General features: G+C 35.2%; 1 protein-coding gene and 1 long non-coding RNA gene across 8 annotated transcripts; one reads left to right on the top strand and one right to left on the bottom strand.

The window, feature by feature from the left end:
* Positions 1-363: 363 nt before the first annotated feature.
* On the top strand, positions 364-14,609 carry LOC139982738 (uncharacterized). 7 transcript variants are annotated; one of them, XM_071995811.1, is made up of 5 exons: positions 379-996; positions 9,167-9,250; positions 11,089-11,172; positions 12,056-12,128; positions 13,424-14,609. In XM_071995811.1, exons 1-5 carry the CDS (start codon positions 780-782, stop codon positions 13,437-13,439), a joined length of 474 nt encoding a protein of 157 aa, XP_071851912.1. In that variant the 5' UTR covers positions 379-779; the 3' UTR covers positions 13,440-14,609. The 7 variants fall into 7 exon arrangements, 2 of the variants coding, with proteins under 2 accessions (XP_071851913.1, XP_071851912.1); XR_011798322.1 differs by lacking the exons at positions 379-996; positions 13,424-14,609 and adding exons at positions 3,073-3,449; positions 4,012-4,079 and having other exon boundaries at positions 12,056-13,407; XM_071995812.1 differs by lacking the exon at positions 9,167-9,250 and having other exon boundaries at positions 364-996.
* A 905-nt stretch (positions 14,610-15,514) lies between these two features.
* Positions 15,515-23,419, bottom strand: LOC139982739 (uncharacterized). Its single transcript, XR_011798325.1, has 2 exons — positions 17,175-23,419; positions 15,515-16,882 (listed from the first exon to the last, which is right to left on the bottom strand). It is a non-coding gene; the product is annotated as an uncharacterized lncRNA (long non-coding RNA).
* Positions 23,420-27,909: the final 4,490 nt, after the last annotated feature.

The following is a 27,909-nucleotide window of genomic DNA, read 5'->3' as shown; positions in this document are numbered from 1 at the left end:
GCCCGTGGTTCGAATTTTCACTGGTCTTGATTTTCCAACTCATTACGATTTTCATTTATATATATATATATATATATATATATATATATATATATATATATATATATATATATATATATATATATATATATATATATATATCTATATCTATATCTATATATATATATATATATATATCTATATCTATATCTATATATATATATCTATATATATATATATATATATATATATATATATATTTATATATATATATATATATATATATATATATATATATATATATATATATATATATATATATATATATATATATATATATATATATATATATATATATATATATATATATATATATATATATATATATATATATATATATATATATAAATCCGACCGTTAGGCAACACTTCATGTGAAAAAAATAGCACTTAGGGCACCATTTGACTTAGGGCGACATATATACTGTCGCCCTAAGTTCTGCCTTTTAAATTGGAACGATAGAGTTACATTCTGCAAATATTGTTGGAAGCGAGTCAAGGGGGGTTGAAAAATGTTCGTTTCTATTAAGATTTATAAAGATTAATTAAAAACTAGGTAAATTAGAAAGCATTGAAGATGGGCATTCTGATATGGCTATATGTGCGTGTGTTAAAAACAGCACTTTCGGCAACATTTTGATTAAGGCCTTTAAAATGAAAATCGATATGTATATGTTTATTATAAAATCACCCTTTTAAACATATTACCCAAAGGAAAAATATATTAGCCTCTTTTAAGCAATGAATCGCGAAAATGAAGATATATTGCCAATATTGTATTGCACGGTATCTTATTGCACCGAAGAGAAGCCGGCCCTCTATTACGTTACGCTCTTCGCGCAGTACAGCTATACGTACGTACGCGAACCTCGATCGTGCCTAGCTAGCCTATCGAGTATATGCCTAGATACAGTTCATCCAAATGCAGATGTGCGAGTCACACGGCGCGGGAAGAACGGTAAGTTAACTATTTGTGTAGTTCATTTAATGGCATAAGCGGCCGTATTATATTTTCGAAGCACACTCTCCTTGGCTATTATTTATGGCTTTCTCCTAATTACGCCAGCTGGTTAGGTCTATAGGCTGTGCATAACGTTAGGCCTAACTTAGTTAAAACGTAACTATGTTTATCATAAGCCTAATTGATATTATCGTGTATTACTATTAGCCTAGTACTTGGTAGTACTAGGGCAATTCCAAACGTTTCGCGTCAGGGCTTCAGAAACTTAGAAGAGAGTTGTGTTTGGAGTATGGATAGTTTTTTCACAATTTTGTTTTCCTTTTTGCTGAGCACTCATATGAATATATATTTGAGCTAGGTTGAGCTTCATTGATAAACAATGATTCATTATTTGACCGATTTTGGACTAGCCTAATTATAAAGGCCTAGGCCTAGTGCCTACTGCATTTTGTATGGAAAAAAAGGTCATTAATTGCAACAAAACATTTATCTTGGGATTTCTCTGAAAGCACTAATTCAAATCACCTGTTAACAATACCACCAATACTATTGGCCTATGTGGCAAATACCACCTGTAAGCTTGGAAAAATATGGCATTATCGCTGCCCGCGGGGGAAATTTATTATAATGCTCCAAGAAGTCCCACTCAAAAAAAAAATGATCAAAGAGTTCCATTGACAATACAAATCATTTTTTCTGTAATACAAAAGTTCAATAAAGTCCTTTGTAAAATTACTTCAAGATACTGATTACACACAATTCATTAAATCATACCCATAACAACCATTGTAAGCATATCAATTCCTCAGCGCCATTCCCTGTGCGGCACGCGAACTGAGTTCGACCGCCACAGTTTTAGGCCTATGACTTAACCATATAGACCATTTTCCTACAGCCATAATGTGAAAAGTTTATACCGAAAAAACTTAGTTCAAACTGCACTAAACAGAGAAATGTGTTGTCACTCAAGTTCTGTTCTTTTCTTAACGATACAGTTTAAAATTCCACCGGACTTGGGTGATTTACGATGCAAGGTTAATAAATATCAAACTCAAAACCCTCATTGATAACACACAGTAAATACTGAAGAAAATCACCATTTGATAGCCGTACTTTGTTTGCGTAACCTTCCTCTTGAATATTCATTGACAAATTTAGTTCAAATGGTTTTGGGAAGTATTTTTTCTTTATATATAATTACTTTAAATTGATGTTAAATTCATTTTCATTGGTCACTATCTTCAATCGGACCAAGTACAATCCAATCGAATATCTTCTAAGAAAAATACAAGTTACGCTTTCTTCGGTGGGCACGCCATTACGTAATATGTGTATCCTGTACTCTGCAATAGGGTACAGCCACACAATGGACAGTGTTCACCTACAACGCCACAGCTGAGATTCGCAATCAAAACGTCATATTATATCGAACTTAATATTATTTCAAAGAAAATGACCGTAGAATATGCATCATTAAATGTTGAAGCAAGTAATTACCAATTAACTTATCTAATGCAATCCTAATTATAGAAACACTGTTTGATGAATGGAATAGTTCAACCAACTTGTCCGCACAGAGCCACAGGATTTTCGGTCCAGGTGATGAGTCATACGCGTCGGTCAGTAAGAGGGCTATTTTGAAGGATGTTTAGTGTGCATTTTAGAAAGAAAGGAATTGATATGTCTGATTGATTCTGCTAACTTTCCAGAAATAATAAATCCCAAGAAAAACAATCCGAAATTTGTAAAAGCTTGGACGGACACATGATGTGCATCTCAACAGTGACTGGTTCAATATACCCTAATGTTGAACAGAAAGAACATTTTCAAATTTATCACTGATGAATGATGTTGCGAGCAGTCGGGATTACTGCACGCTTCAGTTCTATTTAACCTTTCCATTTATCATATTTTAGCATTTAATTTCCGGTCACGCTCAGGAAACAATTACGACATTCCTTCACGGTCGATTTGTTTACTGTAAGAACTATTAACCGTTTTTTTTCTCAGGAAAGCTTGATAGTCTGAAGTTATTATAGCGTGTGATTTTAGTATACTGCCATAGAAGTAAGTTGTTGTTTTTGTATTGATATTTTATGTAGAAGTAACGGGAAATTTAGAATGTTTAGTTTGGTTTAATTGCACGTCTTTTTCGATCTAATGTAGTGCAGGGTTCACTTGCGCGATTTCAAATTATTCTGTTTATGTATGTATATGTATATGCATTGATAGATGCATTGATTATGGGTTTTTTTTCTTTTATTTGTAATTCAAGCATATCTGTTTAGAAACAAAGTTTAAAGGCTATCATTAATGAGTTTTCTATTATATTGTTTGATCCCAGATTGAATGAAACTCATTGACGTAAATAATAGATCAGATCATACAGTTTTAGGCAGTTGCTAAAACTCTGGGTATTCTCTAGTCTTCGCTGGTCCAAATATCACAAAGTGAGAATGAAAACAACTCTTTATCCTAATTTTAGTTGATTTTCCTTGTCTGAACCTTCCTTACAGTACTGTATTCATCTGGGAAATGGACAGAACAATTTCTAAAGTATATCTATAATTTTGGGAACTGTAGTACCCTACCCTAGAAGGGGAAAGTTGAAGGTCAATAGTGCAAAGGAATAAATAATCTTGTTTGATAAGAACTTTAAGTACATGCGAGGGGGGTGTAGAATATCACTTCATAACATCCCTCTTGCCTTGAGAAAGTTTTGAACAAATTTCTCTTTAACTTGTGAAGTAGGTAAACATCAAAGTTACATCAAACAAATTTCATTATAAAAGGATCTTACATCATGAATATAAAAAGCATATGATAAAAAAGAATACAAGTGAAAGATTTTTGGTCAATGAGAGGTTTGATGTAAATGAAAGGAAAAGGGCTGTTCCAACCCTTAAATTTTTAAAATGTATTTTACACTTAAACAATAGCATATTTATGCATTCTACTTTCAAGACTCATGCTCTGTGAAACACACTAAAAATATGTCACCATTTTCCATAGGTAAGGCTACACATGAATACCAATGGTGCTCTCGGAATATAAGTCCTAGAAAAGTACTGCAAAACTAGGTACAGTATTCTACCAAAGCAGACATGAGAATTATTACCTTGAAATTCAAGATTACTTTGCCAGAAAGAACACTGATAACAGTATATTCATTTGCTGTCTCTGTTAACTGAGCATTACTATACATGACGCATCAAGTCTTTGCACATAATCCACTACACATAAATTATTAAATGCAAGTGTCATGGACCAAATCAAAGGTTAAAGTAAAAGCATATGTACATATCAACCTGCAGAGACCTACGTTGCTAATGTAGAGCGAACATTGTACAGTAGTTACCCTTTCCCCTTCCCTCTCCCACCTTACACAGTATATGGCATAGAACGGCATACAGCTGTTAGTAAATATTAACACTAACTCGAACCACATAAAACTACTCCAACTGTAAGTATCTATTCCAGTTCCTGTTACACTGTGCTGCACTGTGCCACGCAGTAGGTTATACAGTGCCATTCTTACACAGATTCACTTTTATCTTTTATCTGTAATCAATCCTAGGGCAATTTCTGTCTCTATTGCTCTTCTGCCCAGCACGTATAACTTGTTAAGATGAAACCAGTACCCTAATTTACATAGCTGTTTTAGTCACGGATGCTTTCACACAGAGGTAAAATAATTGTTATCTAAGATGTGGTTATTAGGATGCCAAATTTATGTCTATCGAGAAACAGAACTAAAGAGTCATCTGCTAAACCTGTTCTATAAAAAAGTATTATGTTTATGGTCATGCATGTTGGAACAGGTGTTTACTTTCATGGATATGTGAGTTGGTGCATTGGGACATTTATACATATCATGGTGAGATCTTCCCTCACTGCCATTGTTTAGAGTAGGTGCACACATTGCCATGTCAAAGATTTGATGAATTTACTGTAACTTTAATGACTAGAAGTCTTGGGATTTGTCAATATATTATGGCATTCATAGTATTGAATTGAATGCAACAGATGTATAGTGGTTTGATGTAGTGACCTGTAATTGGTATGGCCTGAGGCTGTTTTCTTTCTTGAATGTGTAATCATGGAGCTATAAACAGAGGTGTAATAAACTGGTGACTGTCAACCAGTGTTCCAATTACCAAAAAAAAATTGTACATGCACATGTAGGTTAAACAAAAATTACCTGCACAAACAAATCATTACCTGCACCACAAGTGAAAAATACAAAAATGGTGTTTTCAAAGTTACTCCGGGGTTTTGTTTATGTAGGCCATTTCGGGACACTGAATATTTTACTTGCATGCACATGCACACATAGCTTACATGTGTGCATGCACACGTGCGCACACACATGTAAGCTATTTAAATAACATGCAGTCAAAAGTTACATGCATTAATTTTGGTGCTGTCAACCCCTTGTATTCACATGTCACCACTGGTTTGGCAGATTTGCTTGCAACTCTCCAATCTTTTCGAGCAATCACTAGTAATTTCACTAATATCCACTATAAATTTAACTTTAATCGCTGAGTAAATTGTTGGCCAAATCCACAAGTTGCAAATTTTATGCTACATCACACCAAAATAAATCTACACATGTTTTTTAAAAGGTATATACTGACCTATCAATATGAAACATTTGAGAGATGCAAAAACTCATCTGCACATCTCAAAAAAAGTATTTCTTTCCTACAAAGTGAAACACATTTGCCAATGGTTGGTACTATTATGAAGAAAAGGCCTACAGTAGCTACAATATGAAACTCCTATATTTTTTCATTAAAGGCATACATGTAAATAACATTTTTGGTAATGTACATACACAGTAACTCATAGAAAATGACAGGCTAACCCTTTATGATAACCTATATATATACAAACTATGCCATTTAAACTGCTTCTGTACACATAATACACATGACTTTATCCACTATTTGGTTTTGGCAAAACATTCCTGAACAATCCATTACACAATAAATATCTTCTGCTTGTGAACAAATACTTCTGGCAGATATTGCATTACTGGGTGGAATATCATGATAGTCTTATATTATAAATTAGTAAAGAATGGACCCGCCCCTTGCTGTAGCTGCAAATCTAAACATCCCATTTTGAGTTGAAAACCTTGATCAGTGCGTGCAACTGAATGAATTTCATAGCTCTCAAATCTGCTTGTTAAAAATTGTGACTAGGTTTCATTTGAATCACTCTAGTTGTCAATGGTTGAGGTTGAATATACAACTCTAAAGGGGGTTCACAATTTCCCTTTCTAGTTTCTAATCTACCAACCTTTTTTTTATGCAAAAGAGGAACTTCAAGTACAGGTACAGATGCAACAACTGGCATTTCTAGTGAATATTTCAAACCCATTGGGAAGCAATTCACATTGAAAATCAGACCAGTTGTGAAGCAATTCAACTAAAATTTTCAGAATATGCTTATTTGTGGCGAACCATGCATACAATAAATTTGGTAATTTTTAAAACAGGTTCCTGGGTAAATTACTGAACTTCCTGCATTGTCAAATTTGAAGGATTTTTTTAATGCATATTTCGTAGAAAGTTATTGATATAGCCTATCCCTGGGTAAGTGTAATTTTCGTGGAGCTGGTTGTTTACAGACACTGCAAAGAGCCCAGGGTAAATATTGGATCAGGTTTTGAGGCTTTGCGCATGTGTAGTTTAAAACTCTGAAGTTCAAACAGGCTTACGATATGCGCATACAAATAGTGAATAGTGAACTGTGGAATTTAGCAAGAAAAAAATAAGCCTATGGAGTTGGCGACAGGGAAGTACAAATATAAGGGCTAATGAATGGGGAACTGGGCGGTGAAAATTGATTGAAGGGGCAGGACAGGCGAACAGAGGTAAAACAGTGAAGCTAGTAAGGTACAGTACTTGACCAGCTGCCCTATAGTGTAGAATATATCTGCACAGTATGGGATTGGGAAGTGATATGATAGCAACTAGGGCCCAGTAAAAATAAATGCAATTGTTGTTCGATCGGGACCTAATTTTTTAGTAACATTACTGGGTTAGGATACACTTACCCTACAATATTATTACAACACTTGCTTAAAATAATACTTTATGGCACGGTTATGCTTTGATCTCATTGGGGAGAGTAAAAAAAAATGGAGACAGCATGGTTTCACTCACCCATTAAATTGCCAATTGCACATCAAAAAGTTACACAAATATTAAAAACCACTGGTAAAAAAATAAACATCAGCTCTGGTCTGGTCTCTGATTCTCAGGGTTGTCATCTCTGGGAGTGGAAATATTCCTATGATTTTCTTTGCAAATCTAACTTCAAGCCTCAGGTGGTAACTAAAGATATGTCTTGAACTAAGTTAAGCCATCTTGATGCAAAGTTCAAACTTTTGTCTTCAGTATGTTGTCTTCAGTATGACGCCTTATCAAAGCAATGAGCCAAACATTCGATCCGGGGGATCCTCCTTTCGCTAGACCGAGCCCAGAAGTAGCCTAACGTCAGGCGATGCGTGCATGGTTGGGTCTATACTGTACCTCCAGAAAATAAAAATTAGTGCCTATGTGGATGTTTCAGTGCTTTGAAAGTAGTTCCCCTGTTTTAAATCCGCTCTTGCACATGAAATGTTTATTGCAAAAGCATTATAATTTTATGATATTTTTCTAACCGATGCAACTTAGATGTCGTGTAAAGAGAAGTTTGGGGCCATTAAAAAAGGCTTTTCACTAATGTACTAACAATGTTGATCAATGGGGATTTTCAGTCCAGTTTATTGATGACTTTATTGTTGAGTCTAAATTTGTCTCAAATACAACAGCACTGGTGTGTATGTTAGTTGAGCTTTTTGAATTATTCACAGTATTTGACGAACAGTGTTGTGAATGGTAATAATATATGCTTAAAACATGTTGTATTGCAGTAAATGTATACATGTTGGTCAGGGGTAGAAGATATGTGCATTGTGCAGCTGCTCCCTTTAATGTGGGGCTTAATGTAAAATTTCAATTTAATTTGGCATGATCCTATGCAAATGATCTGCATAATATTTGGTATGAAGCTATACTTTAACAACAATTTATATAGTACATGGCAAAATCTCATATTAGTGGTGCCACCAATTTAAAATCAGTGAGATAGCCTATGTACTACATGTGTGCTTATAAACATGATAATACTGTACATGAAGGGCACTATGTTAGCATCAGACTCAACTTTATGTTGGTCTTGAATCGCAAATGAGCCCTATCGTTAGGTCTTCCAATAGTTTATCTTTCCAATATTTTGCAAGCATGATATATTACATAGATTACTTGGTACAAACTAGAAGTTGATAGTGTTAGGTAGGACAACACATTATGTCATTAGTTATTTAACTGTTGTTGCACAAAATCATTTTAAATCAGCTACAGGTACAAAAAATAATTGAAGGTGGGTCATTCATGTAGGTGTATGTCATATTGCATGGGTACAAAATATAACGTAAACCTGGAGGTACAACAGATGATTCAAGAATGTCTCCAAATTATTAGGTTGACAGGGCTTTTACTTGTGAACGCCTTTAAATGTCAATTACATGTTGTAATCAACTCTCATATTATTGTGAGTACTATGATGGCCAGAAAATGATATTAACTTGACCAACTGTAACTGCATATTTTGTGGTTACAGGTTATGGAGTATTGCACATAGGAAGTTCATCATAGGGGAGTTCCTAGTAGAATATTGTGGAGAGCTAATTTCCCACAAGGAAGCCCTGAAGAGGGAAAAGGTGTACCATGAGGAAAAAGGATGGGGTAGAGTAGCTGAGGCCATAGACCCCATTTTGTAATACTGTATTTTAGGATTGATACCATTGAGTATGGCATGATAAAAGTGAAGAGCTTATTATAATGAACTCAACCCCTAAGGCTTTTCCAACCAGTTTCAACTACTGTTTGTCCCTCTCCCTCTTCATAGCTTTTCAATGCAGTCCTGCTTTTCATCTAATTCCATTATCATAGTTACCTGCTCTACCCTCTATTACTGTTTTCACCCATCATATTTACTCAACTGTCTTGAAGGAACTTGAGCAAGTAGCATGCGTTATTCTGACTATCTTGTCAGTATATTGTTTTATATAATGCTCTATACCAGCTCTGTCTTCTGCTTTGAATTTTAGCTGTAACAAGTTATGAGGAGAGTGATGGAGATGAAGATCATGTCCCTGTTTGCAAACGTCACAACACTTCAAAGGGTCAACAAGGTATGGACTGCAATCTCTGCCATTTGCATTGAAACCACAATTAATAGTACACATATACAGGAGAGAAATAGATGAATGTGTCTAACACCTTGTAACTTGCTTATTCTTATTTCACACATATATTAATTTTTAGAGCAACTATATTTTTGAAGTGCTTCTTTCATTTTTTCATTTCATTTATATTGTTTTATAACATAAGTATGATATAACAACATAGGAGATATGAACCAAAACCTGTGAAAGGAAGTGTACTAAAAACCCTATGGGGCTTGTTGAGTAGTGACACTCCCTGACAAAATACAGAACTTTACAACTTTACTACTTATCAGAGGTATAAGCATGTAGTTTTATCCACCGACAACACCTAATGGGCAATTAGCATTTTTTTTTTTATTAGGACTTTCACTTCCAACCTGCTTTACTTGTGCTCTGAAACTTCTATTTTTTGTTTAGACCTGTGTGAGGCTGTATGCGTGGTGGGATTCTGTGTTAAGGGGGAAAACTGAACATAGGTTTTGATCTCATCTGTCAAAAGGAAACAAACAAATTGTTTGAGCTGTTGCATGGTGGTTTAGAGAGCTGTTTATCGATGGTACTTGTACCTGTGGTACAGTAGGTACGTCTCAGTGTGGGGCTGTGAGATTTGTACAATAACTTTCGAGAGCTATATTCCTGCAGCAATGAGTGTTTTGTTGATTTGTACAATGAACAAACCTATTCAAGACAGATTCATGCGCATGGTGTGAATAGTCAACTGGAGGCAGTCCGTCCTTTTTTTTTGGACATGTGAGAATAGGTTAAGGAAAATTCTTCCATATTCATGCAGCAACCTAGTATACATTGAATAGCTGAATAGATTTTAAACTTTCAACAGCTTCATATCAAGTACACTACACACTTGAAAAGTTATTGATAATTGATTTGGAAAATTTGGACTTGTCCCAGTGGAACATTACACAGACCAGAGATGTGTGAGCAAGGGCCACAATAGATTTGATAAAAACAAAAAGATGCACTTGCAGAAAAATCTTAGAGTGTAAAATTTCTTTTTGTATTTCTTAACGGGAAGCACAATTTTACAGGTATGAAAGAATATTATTAAACTAAGAGCATTTCAGATCTATATTTATTATATACTGTACTGTACTGTAGGCTGTCACTTGTCTGAAGCATTTTGCATGTGTATGTCTACATGCATCTATTACTGTGTACATGATACATACTGTAATGCTTTGTTGAATTTGTATGAGCAATTGTACCATCATTTTTCATTAAATTGGACCAGTGGAATCAATTGCCTTTACTTTTGACTTAAGCCAACATTCCACCATGAAGCTCCAATGTGAATTATCCACATTTTTAATATTCTTTTCATTAAAATATTTCAACTTGTGACATGATCATTGCATTTGGAATGTCTTTATTCATTTGGAAATTAATTGAATGAAGAATGTTATGTTATGGATATGGCTAACCCATGTTGGAAAAAATTGTGGGGGAGAGGTGGAGACAAATCGAGGTAGTATGGGTGCTATTATAATTACACCATATATTCCACTCAATTGTTACAGCAAATTGAATGCATTGTTAAGGAAAGTAAGATTTACCTGTTTACACCTATGTGCAACAGCTGGTCTTGACGTGGCATATCAATTGATAAACAATCACATGACAAAGTTCTGCTGTATTGGGCATACTTGCTAAATATTGGAATGAAAACATAAAATTGATATTGATCATAAATATATGAGCAAATAACATGCATTTCTGACTATCTTGCCAGTATATTGTTTTATATAATGCTGTAAACCAGCTCTGTCTTCTGCTTTGAATTTTAGCTGTAACAACTAATGAGGAGAGTGATGGAGATGAAGATCATATCCCTGTTTGCAACCGTCGCAACACTTCAAAGGGTCAAAAAGGTATGGACTGCAATCTCTACCATTTGCATTAAAGCAAAAATTTATATATATATATTTATAGGAGGGATGGAAGTATTTATGTTAATTCCTTTTATGTTTACTCAATTATTTTTAGATCACATATCATTTCATCACATGCAAAGTATATTTTAGCAGTGCTGCTCATTAGGTTTTAGTCTTCCACTGCTAACAACTGATAGGCAATGACTGGTGGTTGTTTGTTGTATGGACATTCAATCCCAATCTGATGCTCTGAAATTGTTATTTTGAAACACTGTGAACATAGTTTACCATCATATGGTTCTCTACACATAGTGATATAAGGATAAAGATTTGGCCAAATCTCACTGGTTACCAGACTACCAGTTGTACTTCATTCTTACCCACCGATGCCAAAATTATTGTTTGTTTGGGCATCTTGACCAATCAACCCCAAAGTGGTTGTGGTACAACAGTACCAGGGATGGTTTGTCAAGAGGAATTTTCCTACACATTCAATTCTAGCAAATAGATATTACTCTAGACTCCACCCCAGCTCTTATTGTGGTCTGCTAAAGATCACTTAAATATGGGTCCGTGTCTGTTCAGTGTCTCTCTTTGTGGGGACAGATGAAGCACTTGTGCATTGTGATATCATATAATATCAAAGCTGAATGCTTTTGCATGAATTTGGGCAATTATAGTAATCATGACATTTTAGTTATAGAAAGTGCTTCCATGTGTAGAGATGCCTGTTCATGGAAGTGCAGGAGAGTATAGATTGTATCAAGGGTCACGTGTACGTCAGTTCAAAATAGTTTGTGTTTTTTGTAAGTTTTCACTGTAATTTACTAGTACTGAGTACCTTCTACTATTTGATGTGATATGATATTATTTCTTACAGTAAGGAAGTATACCATATGGGAAAAGAACCATGAGAAGAAAATACATCACAGGAACCTCAAAGACGATGCAAGGTAGAAAAATCTGCTTAAATCACAGGAAGTCTTATCAAACCTTCAATCAATTGTGGATCCATGTTTGACTTAAGTATTAGTTAATTATTTATTTATTTATTTGTTTGCCACAAAAGTACAAACTGGAGGGAAGTCTTCCATAAAGCTTAAAAGCATAACAATATGGAAGACTATATGGCACATAAAATGGCACATAAAATGTCAGTAACTGGAACCTCAATTAATGGAATGGACCATTTACTTGTAATCATTCATTCCAGCATTCCACTTACTAAAACCATGAGTTTCAATTTGTAATCATGTATATTAGGCATATTAGTCACAAGCTAGACAGTAAAAAGTTCAATAACAAGAACTTTGTTGACAACTGTGTCTGCTATATATGTATACCATCATATCATAATTATGGTTAGCCAGGCACAATACTGTTGACTACTGCATGTATCTGTATCTTAGAGTAAGCTAGTTTTCAGTAGCAACAGTATTCCATGTGGGGTTCAGTGACATCACTGTATAGTTCATATTGTTAATAATCTGTCAAAATTCACAGAACAGGTCAGTGTTTCACTTTTTTTTGGGAGGGGGGGGGTGGATATACATAGTAAGAGCCTTTGCCAACATAGGCTAACTTCTCAAGCCCATTCCTTTTCAAAATTTAATCTCTCACCCTCACTACAGAAGGAAACTTGCAAGAGAGATTTGTCAGATGAGTCACAATCAGATATTTTAGCACCCATGTTGTTATTATTCTGGTAAAGAAATGTGTCAAATTATCCCTATGTTACCCTGAAATGTGCATAATCAGATGATTTGTGGACATTTGTGTTGATATTAATTATTGGCATGTATTGAAACATAATGGTTAGCCTAGTTATAATATTTAATTGAGCTATTTTACATGAATATTAGGTCAAATGTCGTTTTGCAAATGCTTCTAACCTAACATGGCCGATGAAGTAGTGGCTCATCTATGATGTTAAAGAACGAGGTCATCTACAAGTCTTTTCTGATAACATATGTAAAAATTAAGTGTAGTGTGGAAAACCACTTGAATTAAACTGTTAAATATTCATGTGAATAATGATATACAATTGATCGTATGGGAAAGGACATTATGTCATCAATTATTCATGAGTTGTGCAGTGTTTTTACTAGGATGTTAGTAATGGGGGATTGCCTCAGTCAGTTTTTTTTAATTTGTCAGCTGGGGTAGGGGGTGATTTTCCCTGGCATTTTTTTTTATTTGTATATTAAGAAGTCGCTAATACTTTGCTGATGTTTCTTTTTGCACCTAGATCAAAAAAAGATTAATGACTTCCTTAAGACACAGGGCGAAGATGTCCCATACAATGGGTTTATTGTGAAACCAAAATTATAAATGAATCTGGCAAATGCCAGAAGCTGGCAGAGAAAAGAATGTTAAGTATGTTGGCAGATTAATTTAATCTTGTGTGTTGATCCTGTAAAATATTACAAAGATTTAAAGTTGTAGTCTCAGAAAAACAATTAATTAGTGAGAGAAGAAATTAATGAGATGATCTTCCTATTTTTTTTTGGAAAACTGGAGAAGTATGTCATATTATCGACACCAATTCAAAATTACCAACCACTAACACAAAGTAATTAGGGTGAAACTGAACCACTGTATTCATGTACATTATTTGTTTTTTCAAATTAATAAGCGTTATTCATGTTCTTTGTAGTTTTGGAAAACTATTAAGCAATTTGGTTCAGCCATAATTGAACAGGTCTCCTATTAAAACAGAATAGTAACACAAAATGATATTTGATTTGCTTAGGTTGTACATTTTCAATAGCATACAAATGGAATGTTGTTACAACTTCAAATTACAAATCAAGCAATCCCTGCATAGATCATGCAACCCCTGACTAGATGTCCCTTTTTGCAAATGAAAAAGAACTTACCTATACTACAAACTAGTATTCCAAATTAAGTGTATGTTAATTGAACCTGAAGCCCTGTAATACCATGTGATTGCAGAGAAAAGAGAGTTACTGTACCTGGCTAAGGAGTATTAAGCCATGTCACATCATTATAAATTCTTGTTCCAAATTAATAAAATGTCAATATCCTGCTCTTTTCCATTTATGGGGGACAGCATCATCTCAATAATAATTTATGAACAGTTTGCACCAGAGAGATATAAGCCAGATACAGCTAAATTGTAAACACAATGTCATATTTCATATTTGATCATATTAAGTTAATGATCCTTATTGCCTTTTATCTACAAAACTTCATTATTAGGGCATTGGAACTTCCTTTTATACCAATTTGCATTCAGGTTTATATTACAAATTTGATGAGTTGTATTGAATTTAAATAATGTTTTACTTCAATTTAAAAATGTATTGCATATTAAAACTGAATTGATGCTCTTTTTCTGTTTTTATAATTTCAAAACCTTTACTATACACTGAACAAAAAGCCCGAATTGGAATCTTCTACTAAAGCAGATAGATTTTCAAAGTAGTTTATAATTGACTTCTCTTAAAATATGTGTTACAACTGCCAGTAGTTAATCTCATATGTACAGTGTAGTATTTGCATTTGCATCTGATGTCAGTTAGACTGTTCTCGTACTTGGTGAGTAGATTAACCCACATTGCATTTGGCGCTCATTTCAAAAAGAATAATGAGGTTATGGAAAGTACAATAATACTGCAACTGGAAGTTGATGTGTGAGGTTGTTGACTAGTGACTGGTTGATGTGTATTAAATTTGACATTACCCACAATACTGAATAGGGGCATGTACATGGTTGAGGGTAAGTAAGTAAAGGTAAAGTTATGCAGTTTAATTTAGAACCCAAGTTTTTAGCTGGTTGTCATTTCCACATAATTGCACTAGAAACCTGATGATAAAGTGCTACATTTAGCAGGTTTTAGTCTGTTATTGTGTTGACACCAAAACAGAGCCCATAATAATGCATTCCTAACTGATGTACTGCTAATGCTAAACACCTAGTTCTACAACACCTTTACAAATTATACATACAGAATATTGTTTTCACATGTTGTGAAGAGAGTATATAAATATGCATTGGATATCAATGAAATTCTTCAATGTCTGCATCTAATGAAAAAAAAAATGCATTATTTTCTGTGGTTCATATTGCATCTTCTTTCAATAACAGTAATGCCAGTATGAGCGTTTAACAAGTGGTGCTTGTAAACCAGCTGTAGGCTGACAAGTATTCTCCTGTGCAATCATGATCTGTTCCACTGCACATGATCATGCAACATAAATGGTACAACAAACACATGTGGTTAGGATGCTGATGCATGCACCAATAATTAGAAACTAAACTAACACTTGACTGCATTTTGCCTTGAATTTCATGACATTATACCTTTAATATTAAAAAATGCCAGGATGATAATTCCGAAGCTCACAAAGTCACAAACTTTTGTGGATGATAAGGATTGCAGTATTGGCTGATGCTGCACAATTGGAGAATTATTAGTTGGCAAAATTGAGACAAGTTGAATATTTCAGTGAGCGATATAAGAGCCCTGATTACACAAATGTTGTATTGTACTGAAGGTCATTACTTTGTAAGCAAAGTTTATGTTGGTTTTGGACTTTTATTATTATTTAATACCATAAATATTAATATATTGGCTAACAAACATTCAAATATTGTATTGACTCTGTTATGAATTTAAAAATATATTTCCGAAAGTGCTGAAGCTGCACAAAACTTTGTTATATCCTATCTTTAAGTATACCTTGCATGTATATAGATATAACTTTTTGGGTGAAAAGTAGTTTGGGTGGAGATGATTGGGGATGGGCATTTTGGGGGTCTACTGGCAGGGGTACCCCACTAATATAAATGACTGGAATTGCCCATCCCTTACATATAGAGTCCTGCCAATTATTTTCCGGTAGTTTTTAACTGGATACTTCATGAGCAGACCTAGGTCAATGAGGGGATGGGCTTTTTGGGGGTCTACTGGCACTTGTACCCCTCTAATAGAAATTTCTGGAAATGCCCAAACCTTACATATGAGTGATACCTATCATTTTTCAGTAGGTATCAACTGGTTACCTTATGAGCCGACCTAGGTCAATGAGGGGATGGGCTTTTTGGGGGTCTACTGGCAGGGGTACCCCACTAATATAAATTACTGGAATTGCCCATCCCTTACATATAGAGTCCTGCTAATTATTTTTCGGTAGTTTTTAACTGGATACTTCATGAGCTGACCTAGGTCAATGAGGGGATGGGCTTTTTGGGGGTCTACTGGCACGTGTATCCCACTAATAGAAATTTCTGGAAATGCCTTAACTTTACATATGAAGTGATACCTATCATTTTCCAGTAGGTTTCAACTGGTTACATTATGAGCTCACCTAGGTCAATGAGGGGATGGGCATTTTGGGGGTCTACTTTCAGGGGTACCCCACAAATAGAAATTTCTGGAAATGCCCATCCCTTACATATGAGTGATACATATCATTTTCCAGTAGGTATCAACTGGTTACCTTATGAGCCGACCTAGGTCAATGAGGGGATGGGCATTTTGGGGGTCTACTGGCAGGGGTACCCCACTAATATAAATGACTGGAATTGCCCATCCCTTACATATAGAGTCCTGCCAATTATTTTCCGGTAGTTTTTAACTGGATACTTCATGAGCAGACCTAGGTCAATGAGGGGATGGGCTTTTTGGGGGTCTACTGGCACTTGTACCCCTCTAATAGAAATTTCTGGAAATGCCCAAACCTTACATATGAGTGATACCTATCATTTTTCAGTAGGTATCAACTGGTTACCTTATGAGCCGACCTAGGTCAATGAGGGGATGGGCTCTTTGGGGGTCTACTGGCAGGGGTACCCCAGTAATATGAAATTACTGGAATTGCCCATCCCTTACATATAGAGTCCTGCCAATTATTTTTCGGTAGTTTTTAACTGGATACTTCATGAGCTGACCTAGGTCAATGAGGGCATTGGCTTTTGGGGGGTCTACTGGCACGTGTATCCCACTAATAGAAATTTCTGGAAATGCCCAAACTTTACATATGAAGTGATACCTATCATTTTCCAGTAGGTTTCAACTGGTTACATTATGAGCTCACCTAGGTCAATGAGGGGATGGGCATTTTGGGGGTCTACTTTCAGGGGTACCCCACTAATAGAAATTTCTGGAAATGCCCATCCCTTACATATGAGTGATACCTATCATTTTCCAGTAGGTATCAACTGGTTACCTTATGAGCTGACCTAGGTCAATGAGGGGATGGGCTTTTTGGGGGTCTACTGGCAGGGGTACCCCACTAATATAAATGACTGGAATTGCCCATCCCTTACATATAGAGTCCTGCCAATTATTTTCCGGTAGTTTTTAACTGGATACTTCATGAGCAGACCTAGGTCAATGAGGGGATGGGCTTTTTGGGGGTCTACTGGCATCTTGTACCCCTCTAATAGAAATTTCTGGAAATGCCCAAACTTTACATATGAAGTGATAGCTATCATTTTCCAGTAGGTTTCAACTGGTTACATCATGAGCACACCTAGGCCAATGAGGGGGATTGGCATTTTGGGGGTCTACTTTCAGGGGTACCCCACTAATAGAAATTTCTGGAAATGCCCATCCCTTACATATGAGTGATACCTATCATTTTCCAGTAGGTATCAACTGGTTACCTTATGAGCTGACCTAGGTCAATGAGGGGATGGGCTTTTTGGGGGTCTACTGGCAGGGGTACCCCACTAATATAAATGACTGGAATTGACCATCCCTTACATATAGAGTCCTGCCAATTATTTTCCGGTAGTTTTTAACTGGATACTTCATGAGCAGACCTAGGTCAATGAGGGGATGGGCTTTTTGGGGGTCTACTGGCATCTTGTACCCCTCTAATAGAAATTTCTGGAAATGCCCAAACTTTACATATGAAGTGATACCTATCATTTTCCAGTAGGTTTCAACTGGTTACATCATGAGCACACCTAGGCCAATGAGGGGGATTGGCATTTTGGGGGTCTACTTGCAGGGGTACCCCACTAATACAAATTACTGGAATTGCCCATCCCTCACATATAGAGTCCTGCTAATCATTTTCCAGTAGTTTTCAACTGGTTACTTCATGAGCCACCTAGGTCAATGAGGGGATGGGCATTTTGGGGGTCTACTGGCAGGGGTACCCACCAATAAAAATGACTGGAAATGCCCATCCCTTGTAACTGAAGTCCTGACCATCATTTTCCAATAGGTTTCAAGTGGTTACCTCATGAGCTGACCTAGGTCATCCGTGAGGCTGGCAAAGCTACCCCACCACCAATAATTACTGGCGATGGCCATTTGTTGCTCATGGGGCCATACCTGACACATTGTATTTACTTTGATGTGGTTACCATGAAAGCTGATCTAGGTTAGCTTTTAGGTGACTTTAAAATTGCTTTCCCAGCCACACCCACCACAGCCGGTTTGCCAGTCGTCTGGTTTCATATACAGGAATGCACTGTGAACATTGTGATGTACAAGGCAATTGATTACCTTCCCAGCTACCCAAACCCTATGGGCTCCCGGTCTATATTGATGCTCCATTGACACCCTTGCCTCCAGAATGTGACTGTGTGACGTCCAGTGTTAGAATCGCTTTAGAATTCATTGGACATTTGAGTGAATGTAGGGACCAAAACATGAACTTTTTATGCAATTCTTTGAGAAACATAACATAGCTCCACTAAAATATGCAAAAGTGATCTACTTCCACCCCACCAAAAAACCATGTCTTGTGGATGGGGGTGGGGGTGGGTGGGTTAAGAAGACCAGTTCATACAACTTTATAAAGAACATACCTGGAAATATTTTCGATATGAATTTCAACATTTTTTATCATTGAAATTTCTTTGGGCATGCACCCAAAGGTCACAGTTTACTTTTCTTACAAAGGGACCTTTGCAACATAATGTTTTAACAATAGTAATAGATAATGAATGTATCTATAAACTCAGTAATTTTTAGGTTGGTGCTCCCTCTTTTTATCATCTTTTTCAGTGAAAACATCTTGAGTGAAGGCATTCTTGCACTTTATACTCAAGCATGTGCTCAAGTTTTAGATTTTCAAAAATCCTAACTAGTATCTCCTCTAACAATTGTGTTCTTTGAATATTGTTTAATGGGTATGACAGGAATTTGCATATTCAAGAAGTTTTTAAATATTTCTTGACATTGAGAAGAACTTGCCATTATTTTGGTTCTGTAAGTCCTTGTCACATCAACATAAAGACAGGTTTTTTCCTCATTTGTTATTATGATTTGGATTGAACCTCTTCAAAGCTTTTTATTCTCAGTATATACTTACACCAAATGTTCACATTATTATGGTCACTGTTATTTAAGAAGGTATCAAAAGATATTTTATGATTAACAAAGCAGACATCTTGGACTAACACTGCAGTGGTTTTTGAGTATGTGCCCCTGTCTTGTGGTCCATCATTGAAGAACTGTTCACATAAGTATGTTCCTTTTAGATAGGGAGCACTTAGAGTAGCCCTGTGACTGATGGGACATTTGCGGACCACCATTTTTAGGTACATTTAGTTAACTTGTAAGCGCTATCTATCAGAATGAAAAGAATGAGTTGGGTATATATCCCTCCTGGTAACTACTTAATGTAGCTATATCAGAGCACCACCATTGAGAGAATATTGGCATTAACTATTTCACACAGTGGCATTTCCCTTGTGACTGATGGGACAGAAGCTCTGTGACTGATGGGACGCTACAGTATCTCCTCCGAAATTATAGCAAATTTTGTTTTGCACTAACTTCAGTTTGCATCCACATATGGTGCCAACTAGCATTAAACTTGGGTCATCTGGGCTCTAGCCACCCATAGTCATCACAGGTAGGGCCCACTCGAGTTGGCCAATGGGGGTGTGGGTCCCACATTGGTTTGCCATATGAGCATCCCATAGAAGCAACTGGCATATGTAGAACAGACACAGGCCCATGGGAAAACCTGTTCCATTCCACACTTGCTGTCTCATATAGCCCCATATGACTGAGTCATGGGTGTGTGATTTGTTGGGGCCTCACTGGGAAAGCTGTTTGGGCCCATATTTGGTGAGGTTTGTTGCCCATGTATGGGACTCATGTCATCCCACTTCGGTGTATCAAGTAATGACATCTGGAAAAATGAAACACAATCCGTATGCATTTGAAACTTGCATTTTATTTATTAACAACAACAGAACAAGCTGAGCCTTGAAACATGCAAACATTGATAATGAAAAGGATACTAATTATACAACATTGATGAAGTCATTTAAGTCACATGAGCTTTTGACAATATGCTGAGCTTAACCCTGGGCAGCAAAAGTACCGAGTTACTCTCAACTGTGGATTTAAAGGGTCCAATCTGCCCATCATATAGTGAAAGTCTAATACAAATTTTTTGAGCCATGTTCTCCATTTCCCCCCAAAATACTAAAGTGGTCAACATCCCATGAGGATTAGAGCCAAAACTAATAGGCAAAGGGGCATACATATACTATAAAAAGGATCCACCTGGCCTTACCAATGATTGGATTGGACCTTACAGTACATCATTGAAGTTACAGCCTAGTGGTTCGGTGAAAACTAATTCACTTGTGTGATGGGTACTCCTGTGGTGATACTGCCAACCAGGAGTGTGTTGTACAGTGCTTCAGGTTCTTTTCCCCCCTGATAGACCCACCAGTTCCTTCAACTCGGCCTCATTGTTCTGTGATCCAAGAATATTGCATTCCTCAAATTTTGGACAGAAGGGCCTGTATGCAGTGATCCAGCCTCTACAAACCTCTGTGCATGCCACTGCTGTAGATGATAATAGTTGTTATGTCATTTCTTTTTAGGAAATTAGGTATGAATGGAACGACACTATTCTTGTACTAATACTTTTAGGCATTGCAAACTGTCCAATATAGGCTATACTATCTGAACCATATACTGTGACTGATGGGACAGTAAAATCCAAAGATCTGACATGTATATACCAATCTTGATTCAGGATAACCTTCACAGGTCAATGAACACTTCATCATGTCACCATCATGTCAGTGACACAAGCTGCTTTCAATAACATGGTCTAACAAATTAATTTGAAGAAATATACTGTACCTGTATTCTGATTTGCGTTTTTGTTCACGTTCTCGACGCTTCTGTTGTGAAGACATCTCCCGCTTCTTCTTGTGGGCCCACTGTTTGCGATACGCTGATTGTGTTTTTTATATGCATCATATTTCCCCTCTGCTTTCAAACGTTCCCTCCTGTTTCACTGTCTTTCAGCACTGGATTTCCCCATTTTGCATTGCACCACACATGCAGCCTAATTCTGTGACTGATGGGACAGAAGTTTCAGGTTGTCTTGCACATAACCCTATACACAATTGAAGAATCTTTGCTCATGCCAGATTAAGCCTTGAGTAGTACTAGATAGATGGACCCCCAACAACAGCTAAAATCATTCTGTTGGCTTATGACCAAAACAAATGTTAAAAAACTGTGACTGATGGGACATGTCCACACTCATTATTTCAAGAAATCACACAAAGACTTCTATTCATATAGACACCTGTAACTTTGCAGAAGGTGGAAGGTCTCAAGGTGACTTTCATACTCAAAACAAAGTTGATCATTTCTAGAATCATGCCAACTATTAAAGGGGCACTCTGAATTTTAGGAAATTTTGCTAATTTTTCGTTCCTGCAGCACTTGACAGTTAAATGCATGCTGCAGTGAGGAGAAACACGTTATAAGCCAGGTGAAACCTGTTTTTGGTAGTTTAACTGTCATGTATATCAAATATCTCCCTCAAATGGCTGCAACCTTAAGTTGATTTTTAATGAAAAATGCATCAATTCAATGTTATATCATCACACTGGACCACTGTAAGGACTCCAGTATGGGTACTATTGAAAGTAATTCCCTTTGTATAATCAATATAGCAAATAATTTAATTAACTAAGTAATTAATTACACATTCCATTGAATTGATGCATTTTTCACTAAAGAGATAAATTCACATAGGACAACTCGTATATGTGTAATTAAGTACTTAGTTAATTAAATTATTTGCTATATTTATTTTACAAAGGGATAACTTTTAACAGTACCCATACTGGAGTCTTAACAGTGGTCCAGTGTGATGATATAACATTAGCTTGCCAATGTCGCTCTAAGTGTTGTTTTTATGGTATGTCGCCCTAAGTGTTGTTAAAAGAGATAAATTCACATAGGACAACTCGTATATGTGTAATTAATTACTTAGTTAATTAAATTATTTGCTATATTTATTTTACAAAGGGATAACTTTCAATAGTACCCATACTGGAGTCCTTACAGTGGTCCAGTGTGATGATATAACATTAAATTGCCAATGTCGCCCTAAGTGTTGTTTTTATGGTATGTCGCCCTAAGTGTTGTGAAAAGAGATAAATTCACATAGGACAACTCGTATATGTGTAATTAATTACTTAGTTAATTAAATGATTTGCTTTATTTATTTTACAAAGAGATTACTTTCCATAGTACCCATACTGGAGTCCTAACAGTGGTCCAGTGTGATGATATAACATTAAATTGCCAATGTCGCTCTAAGTGTTGTTTTTATGGTATGTCACCCTAAGTGTTGTTAAAAGAGATAAATTCACATAGGACAACTCGTATATGTGTAATTAATTACTTAGCTAATTAAATTATTTTCTATATATATTTTACAAAGGGGTTACTATCAATAGTACCCATACTGGAGTCCTAACAGTGGTCCAGTGTGATGGAATAACATTAAATTGCCAATGTCGCCCTAAGTGCTGTTTTTATTCTATGTCGCCCTAAGTGTTGTGAAAAGAGATAAATTTACATAGGACAACTTGTATATGTGCAATTAAATAATTAATTAGTTAAATTATTTGCTATATGTATTGTGCAAAGGGATACATATAAATAATACCCATACTGGAGTCCTATACAGTGGTCCAGTGTGACAAAATAGTATTGTATTACATGTATATGTGTAATTAATTACTTAGTTAATTAAATTATTTTCTATATTTATTTTACAAAGGGATTACTATCAATAGTACCCATACTGGAGTCCTAACAGTGGTCCAGTGTGATGGAATAACATTAAATTGCCAATGTCGCCCTAAGTGCTGTTTTTATTCTACGTCGCCCTAAGTGTTGTGAAAAGAGATAAATTCACATAGGACAACTTGTATATGTGTAATTAATTACTTAGTTCATTAGATTATTTTCTATATTTATTTTACAAAGGGGTTACTATCAATAGTACCCATACTGGAGTCCTAACAGTGGTCCAGTGTGATGGAATAACATTAAATTGCCACTGTCGCCCTAAGTGCTGTTTCTATTCTATGTCGCCCTAAGTGTTGTGAAAAGAGCTAAATTCACATACGCCAACATGAATATGTGTTATTAATTAATTAATTAGTTAAACTACTTGGTTTATTGTCTTGCAAAAGGATTTCTATGAATAGTACCCACACTGGAGTCCTATACAGTGGTCCAGTGTGACAAAATAGTATTGTATTACATGTATATGTGTAATTAATTACTTAGTTAATTAAATTATTTTCTATATTTATTTTACAAAGGGATTACTATCAATAGTACCCATACTGGAGTCCTAACAGTGGTCCAGTGTGATGGAATAACATTAAATTGCCAATGTCGCCCTAAGTGCTGTTTTTATTCTACGTCGCCCTAAGTGTTGTGAAAAGAGATAAATTCACATAGGACAACTTGTATATGTGTAATTAATTACTTAGTTCATTAGATTATTTTCTATATTTATTTTACAAAGGGGTTACTATCAATAGTACCCATACTGGAGTCCTAACAGTGGTCCAGTGTGATGGAATAACATTAAATTGCTACTGTCGCCCTAAGTGCTGTTTTTATTCTATGTCGCCCTAAGTGTTGTGAAAAGAGATAAATTTACATAGGACAACTTGTATATGTGTAATTAATTACTTAGTTAATTAGATGATTTTCTATATTTGTTTTACAAAGGGGTTACTATCAATAGTACCCATACTGGAGTCCTAACAGTGGTCCAGTGTGATGGAATAACATTAAATTGCCAATGTTGCCCTAAGTGCTGTTTTTATTCTATGTCGCCCTAAGTGTTGTGAAAAGAGATAAATTCACATAGGACAACTTGTATATGTGTAATTAATTACTTAGTTAATTAAATTATTTTCTATATTTATTTTACAAAGGGGTTACTATCAATAGTACCCATACTGGAGTCCTAACAGTGGTCCAGTGTGATGGAATAACAATAAAATGCCACTGTGGCCCTAAGTGTTGTGAAAAGAGATAAATTTACATAGGACAACTTGTATATGTGTAATTAATTACTTAGTTAATTAGATGATTTTGTATATTTGTTTTACAAAGGGGTTACTATCAATAGTACCCATACTGGAGTCCTAACAGTGGTCCAGTGTGATGGAATAACATTAAATTGCCAATGTTGCCCTAAGTGCTGTTTTTATTCTACGTCGCCCTAAGTGTTGTGAAAAGAGATAAATTCACATAGGACAACTTGTATATGTGTAATTAATTACTTATTTCATTAGATTATTTTCTATAATTATTTTACAAAGGGGTTACTATCAATAGTACCCATACTGGAGTCCTAACAGTGGTCCAGTGTGATGGAATAACATTAAATTGCCACTGTCGCCCTAAGTGCTGTTTTTATTCTATGTCGCCCTAAGTGTTGTGAAAAGAGATAAATTTACATAGGACAACTTGTATATGTGTAATTAATTACTTAGTTAATTAGATGATTTTCTATATTTGTTTTACAAAGGGGTTACTATCAATAGTACCCATACTGGAGTCCTAACAGTGGTCCAGTGTGATGGAATAACATTAAATTGCCAATGTTGCCCTAAGTGCTGTTTTTATTCTACGTCGCCCTAAGTGTTGTGAAAAGAGATAAATTCACATAGGACAACTTGTATATGTGTAATTAATTACTTATTTCATTAGATTATTTTCTATAATTATTTTACAAAGGGGTTACTATCAATAGTACCCATACTGGAGTCCTAACAGTGGTCCAGTGTGATGGAATAACATTAAATTGCCACTGTCGCCCTAAGTGCTGTTTTTATTCTATGTCGCCCTAAGTGTTGTGAAAAGAGATAAATTTACATAGGACAACTTGTATATGTGTAATTAATTACTTAGTTAATTAGATGATTTTCTATATTTGTTTTACAAAGGGGTTACTATCAATAGTACCCATACTGGAGTCCTAACAGTGGTCCAGTGTGATGGAATAACATTAAATTGCCAATGTTGCCCTAAGTGCTGTTTTTATTCTATGTCGCCCTAAGTGTTGTGAAAAGAGATAAATTCACATAGGACAACTTGTATATGTGTAATTAATTACTTAGTTAATTAAATTATTTTCTATATTTATTTTACAAAGGGGTTACTATCAATAGTACCCATACTGGAGTCCTAACAGTGGTCCAGTGTGATGGAATAACATTAAATTGCCAATGTTGCCCTAAGTGCTGTTTTTATTCTATGTCGCCCTAAGTGTTGTGAAAAGAGATAAATTCACATAGGACAACTTGTATATGTGTAATTAATTACTTAGTTCATTAGATTATTTTCTATATTTATTTTACAAATGGGTTACTATCAATAGTACCCATACTGGAGTCTTAACAGTGGTCCAGTGTGATGGAAGAACATTAAATTGCCAATGTTGCCCTAAGTGCTGTTTTTATTCTATGTCGCCCTAAGTGTTGTGAAAAGAGATAAATTCACATAGGACAACTTGTATATGTGTAATTAATTACTTAGTTAATTAGATGATTTTCTATATTTATTTTACAAAGGGGTTACTATCAATAGTACCCATACTGGAGTCCTAACAGTGGTCCAGTGTGATGGAATAACATTAAATTGCCAATGTTGCCCTAAGTGCTGTTTTTATTCTATGTCGCCCTAAGTGTTGTGAAAAGAGATAAATTCACATAGGACACTTGTATATGTGTAATTAATTACTTAGTTAATGAGATGATTTTCTATATTTGTTTTACAAAGGGGTTACTATCAATAGTACCCATACTGGAGTCCTACAGTGGTCCAGTGTGATGGAATAACATTAAATTGCCAATGTTGCCCTAAGTGCTGTTTTTATTCTATGTCGCCCAAAGTGTTGTGAAAAGAGATAAATTCACATAGGACAACTTGTATATGTGCAATTAAATAATTAATTAGTTAAATTATTTGCTATATGTATTGTGCAAAGGGATACACATCAATAATACCCATACTGGAGTCCTAACAGTGGTCCAGTTTGATGAAATATACATTAAATTGCCACTGTCGCCTTGTGCTGTTTTTATGATATGTTGCCCAAGTGTTGTGAAAAGAGATAAATTCACATATGCCAACATGAATATGTGTTATTAATTAATTAATTAGTTAAGCTTCTTGGTTTATTGTCTTACAAAGGGATTTCTACAAATAGAACCCACACTGGAGTCCTATACAGTGGTCCAGTGTGACAAAATAGTATTGTATTACATGTATATGTGTACTTAATTACTTAGTTAATTAAATTATTTTCTATATTTATTTTACAAAGGGATTACTATCAATAGTACCCATACTGGAGTCCTAACAGTGGTCCAGTGTGACAAAATAGTATTGTATTACATGTATATGTGTACTTAATTACTTAGTTAATTAAATTATTTTCTATATTTATTTTACAAAGGGATTACTATCAATAGTACCCATACTGGAGTCCTAACAGTGGTCCAGTTTGATGAAATATACATTAAATTGCCACTGTCGCCTTGTGCTGTTTTTATGATATGTTGCCCAAGTGTTGTGAAAAGAGATAAATTCACATATGCCAACATGAATATGTGTTATTAATTAATTAATTAGTTAAGCTTCTTGGTTTATTGTCTTACAAAGGGATTTCTACAAATATAACCCACACTGGAGTCCTATACAGTGGTCCAGTGTGACAAAATAGTATTGTATTACATGTATATGTGTAATTAATTACTTAGTTAATTAAATTATTTTCTATCTTTATTTTACAAAGGGGTTACTATCAATAGTACCCATACTGGAGTCCTAACAGTGGTCCAGTGTGACAAAATAGTATTGTATTACATGTATATGTGTAATTAATTACTTAGTTAATTAAATTATTTTCTATATTTATTTTACAAAGGGGTTACTATCAATAGTACCCATACTGGAGTCCTAACAGTGGTCTAGTGTGATGAAATAATATTAAATTGCTAATGTCGCCTTTAGTGCTGTTTTTATTCTATGTCGCCCTAAGTGTTGTGAAAAGAGATAAATTTACATAGGAAAACTTGTATATGTGTAATTAATTACTTAGTTAATTAAATTATTTTCTTTATTTGTTTTACAAAGGGGTTACTATCAATAGTACCCATACTGGAGTCCTAACAGTGGTCCAGTGTGACAAAATAGTATTGTATTACATGTATATGTGTAATTAATTCATTAATTAATTTAATTCCTTGCTAAATATATATTTCAAAAGGATTACTATAAATAGTACCCATACTGGACTCCAATGTGATGAAATTACATTAAATTGCCAATGTCGCCCTAAGTGTTATTTGATGCGGTGTCGCCCAAAGTGCTGTTTCACAGTTAAATTCACTGAGATGCACTTAGGGCGACATCTATATGTCGCCCTAAGTGTGTTTGT

This window comes from Apostichopus japonicus, chromosome 16, assembly GCF_037975245.1.
Source record: "Apostichopus japonicus isolate 1M-3 chromosome 16, ASM3797524v1, whole genome shotgun sequence".
Lineage (NCBI taxonomy): Eukaryota > Metazoa > Echinodermata > Holothuroidea > Aspidochirotida > Stichopodidae > Apostichopus > Apostichopus japonicus.
This window is presented reverse-complemented; position numbering and strand designations above follow the sequence as displayed.

Bases quoted from the DNA above. Each gene is read 5' to 3' on its own strand.
- LOC139982738 (XM_071995811.1), top strand. From the start codon at position 780: ATGAATCGCGAAAATGAAGATATATTGCCAATATTGTATTGCACGGTA. The intron at 997-9,166 runs GTAAGTTAACTA...TTTGAATTTTAG, and splicing joins CACACGGCGCGGGAAGAACG to CTGTAACAAGTTATGAGGAG. The intron at 9,251-11,088 runs GTATGGACTGCA...TTTGAATTTTAG, and splicing joins CACTTCAAAGGGTCAACAAG to CTGTAACAACTAATGAGGAG.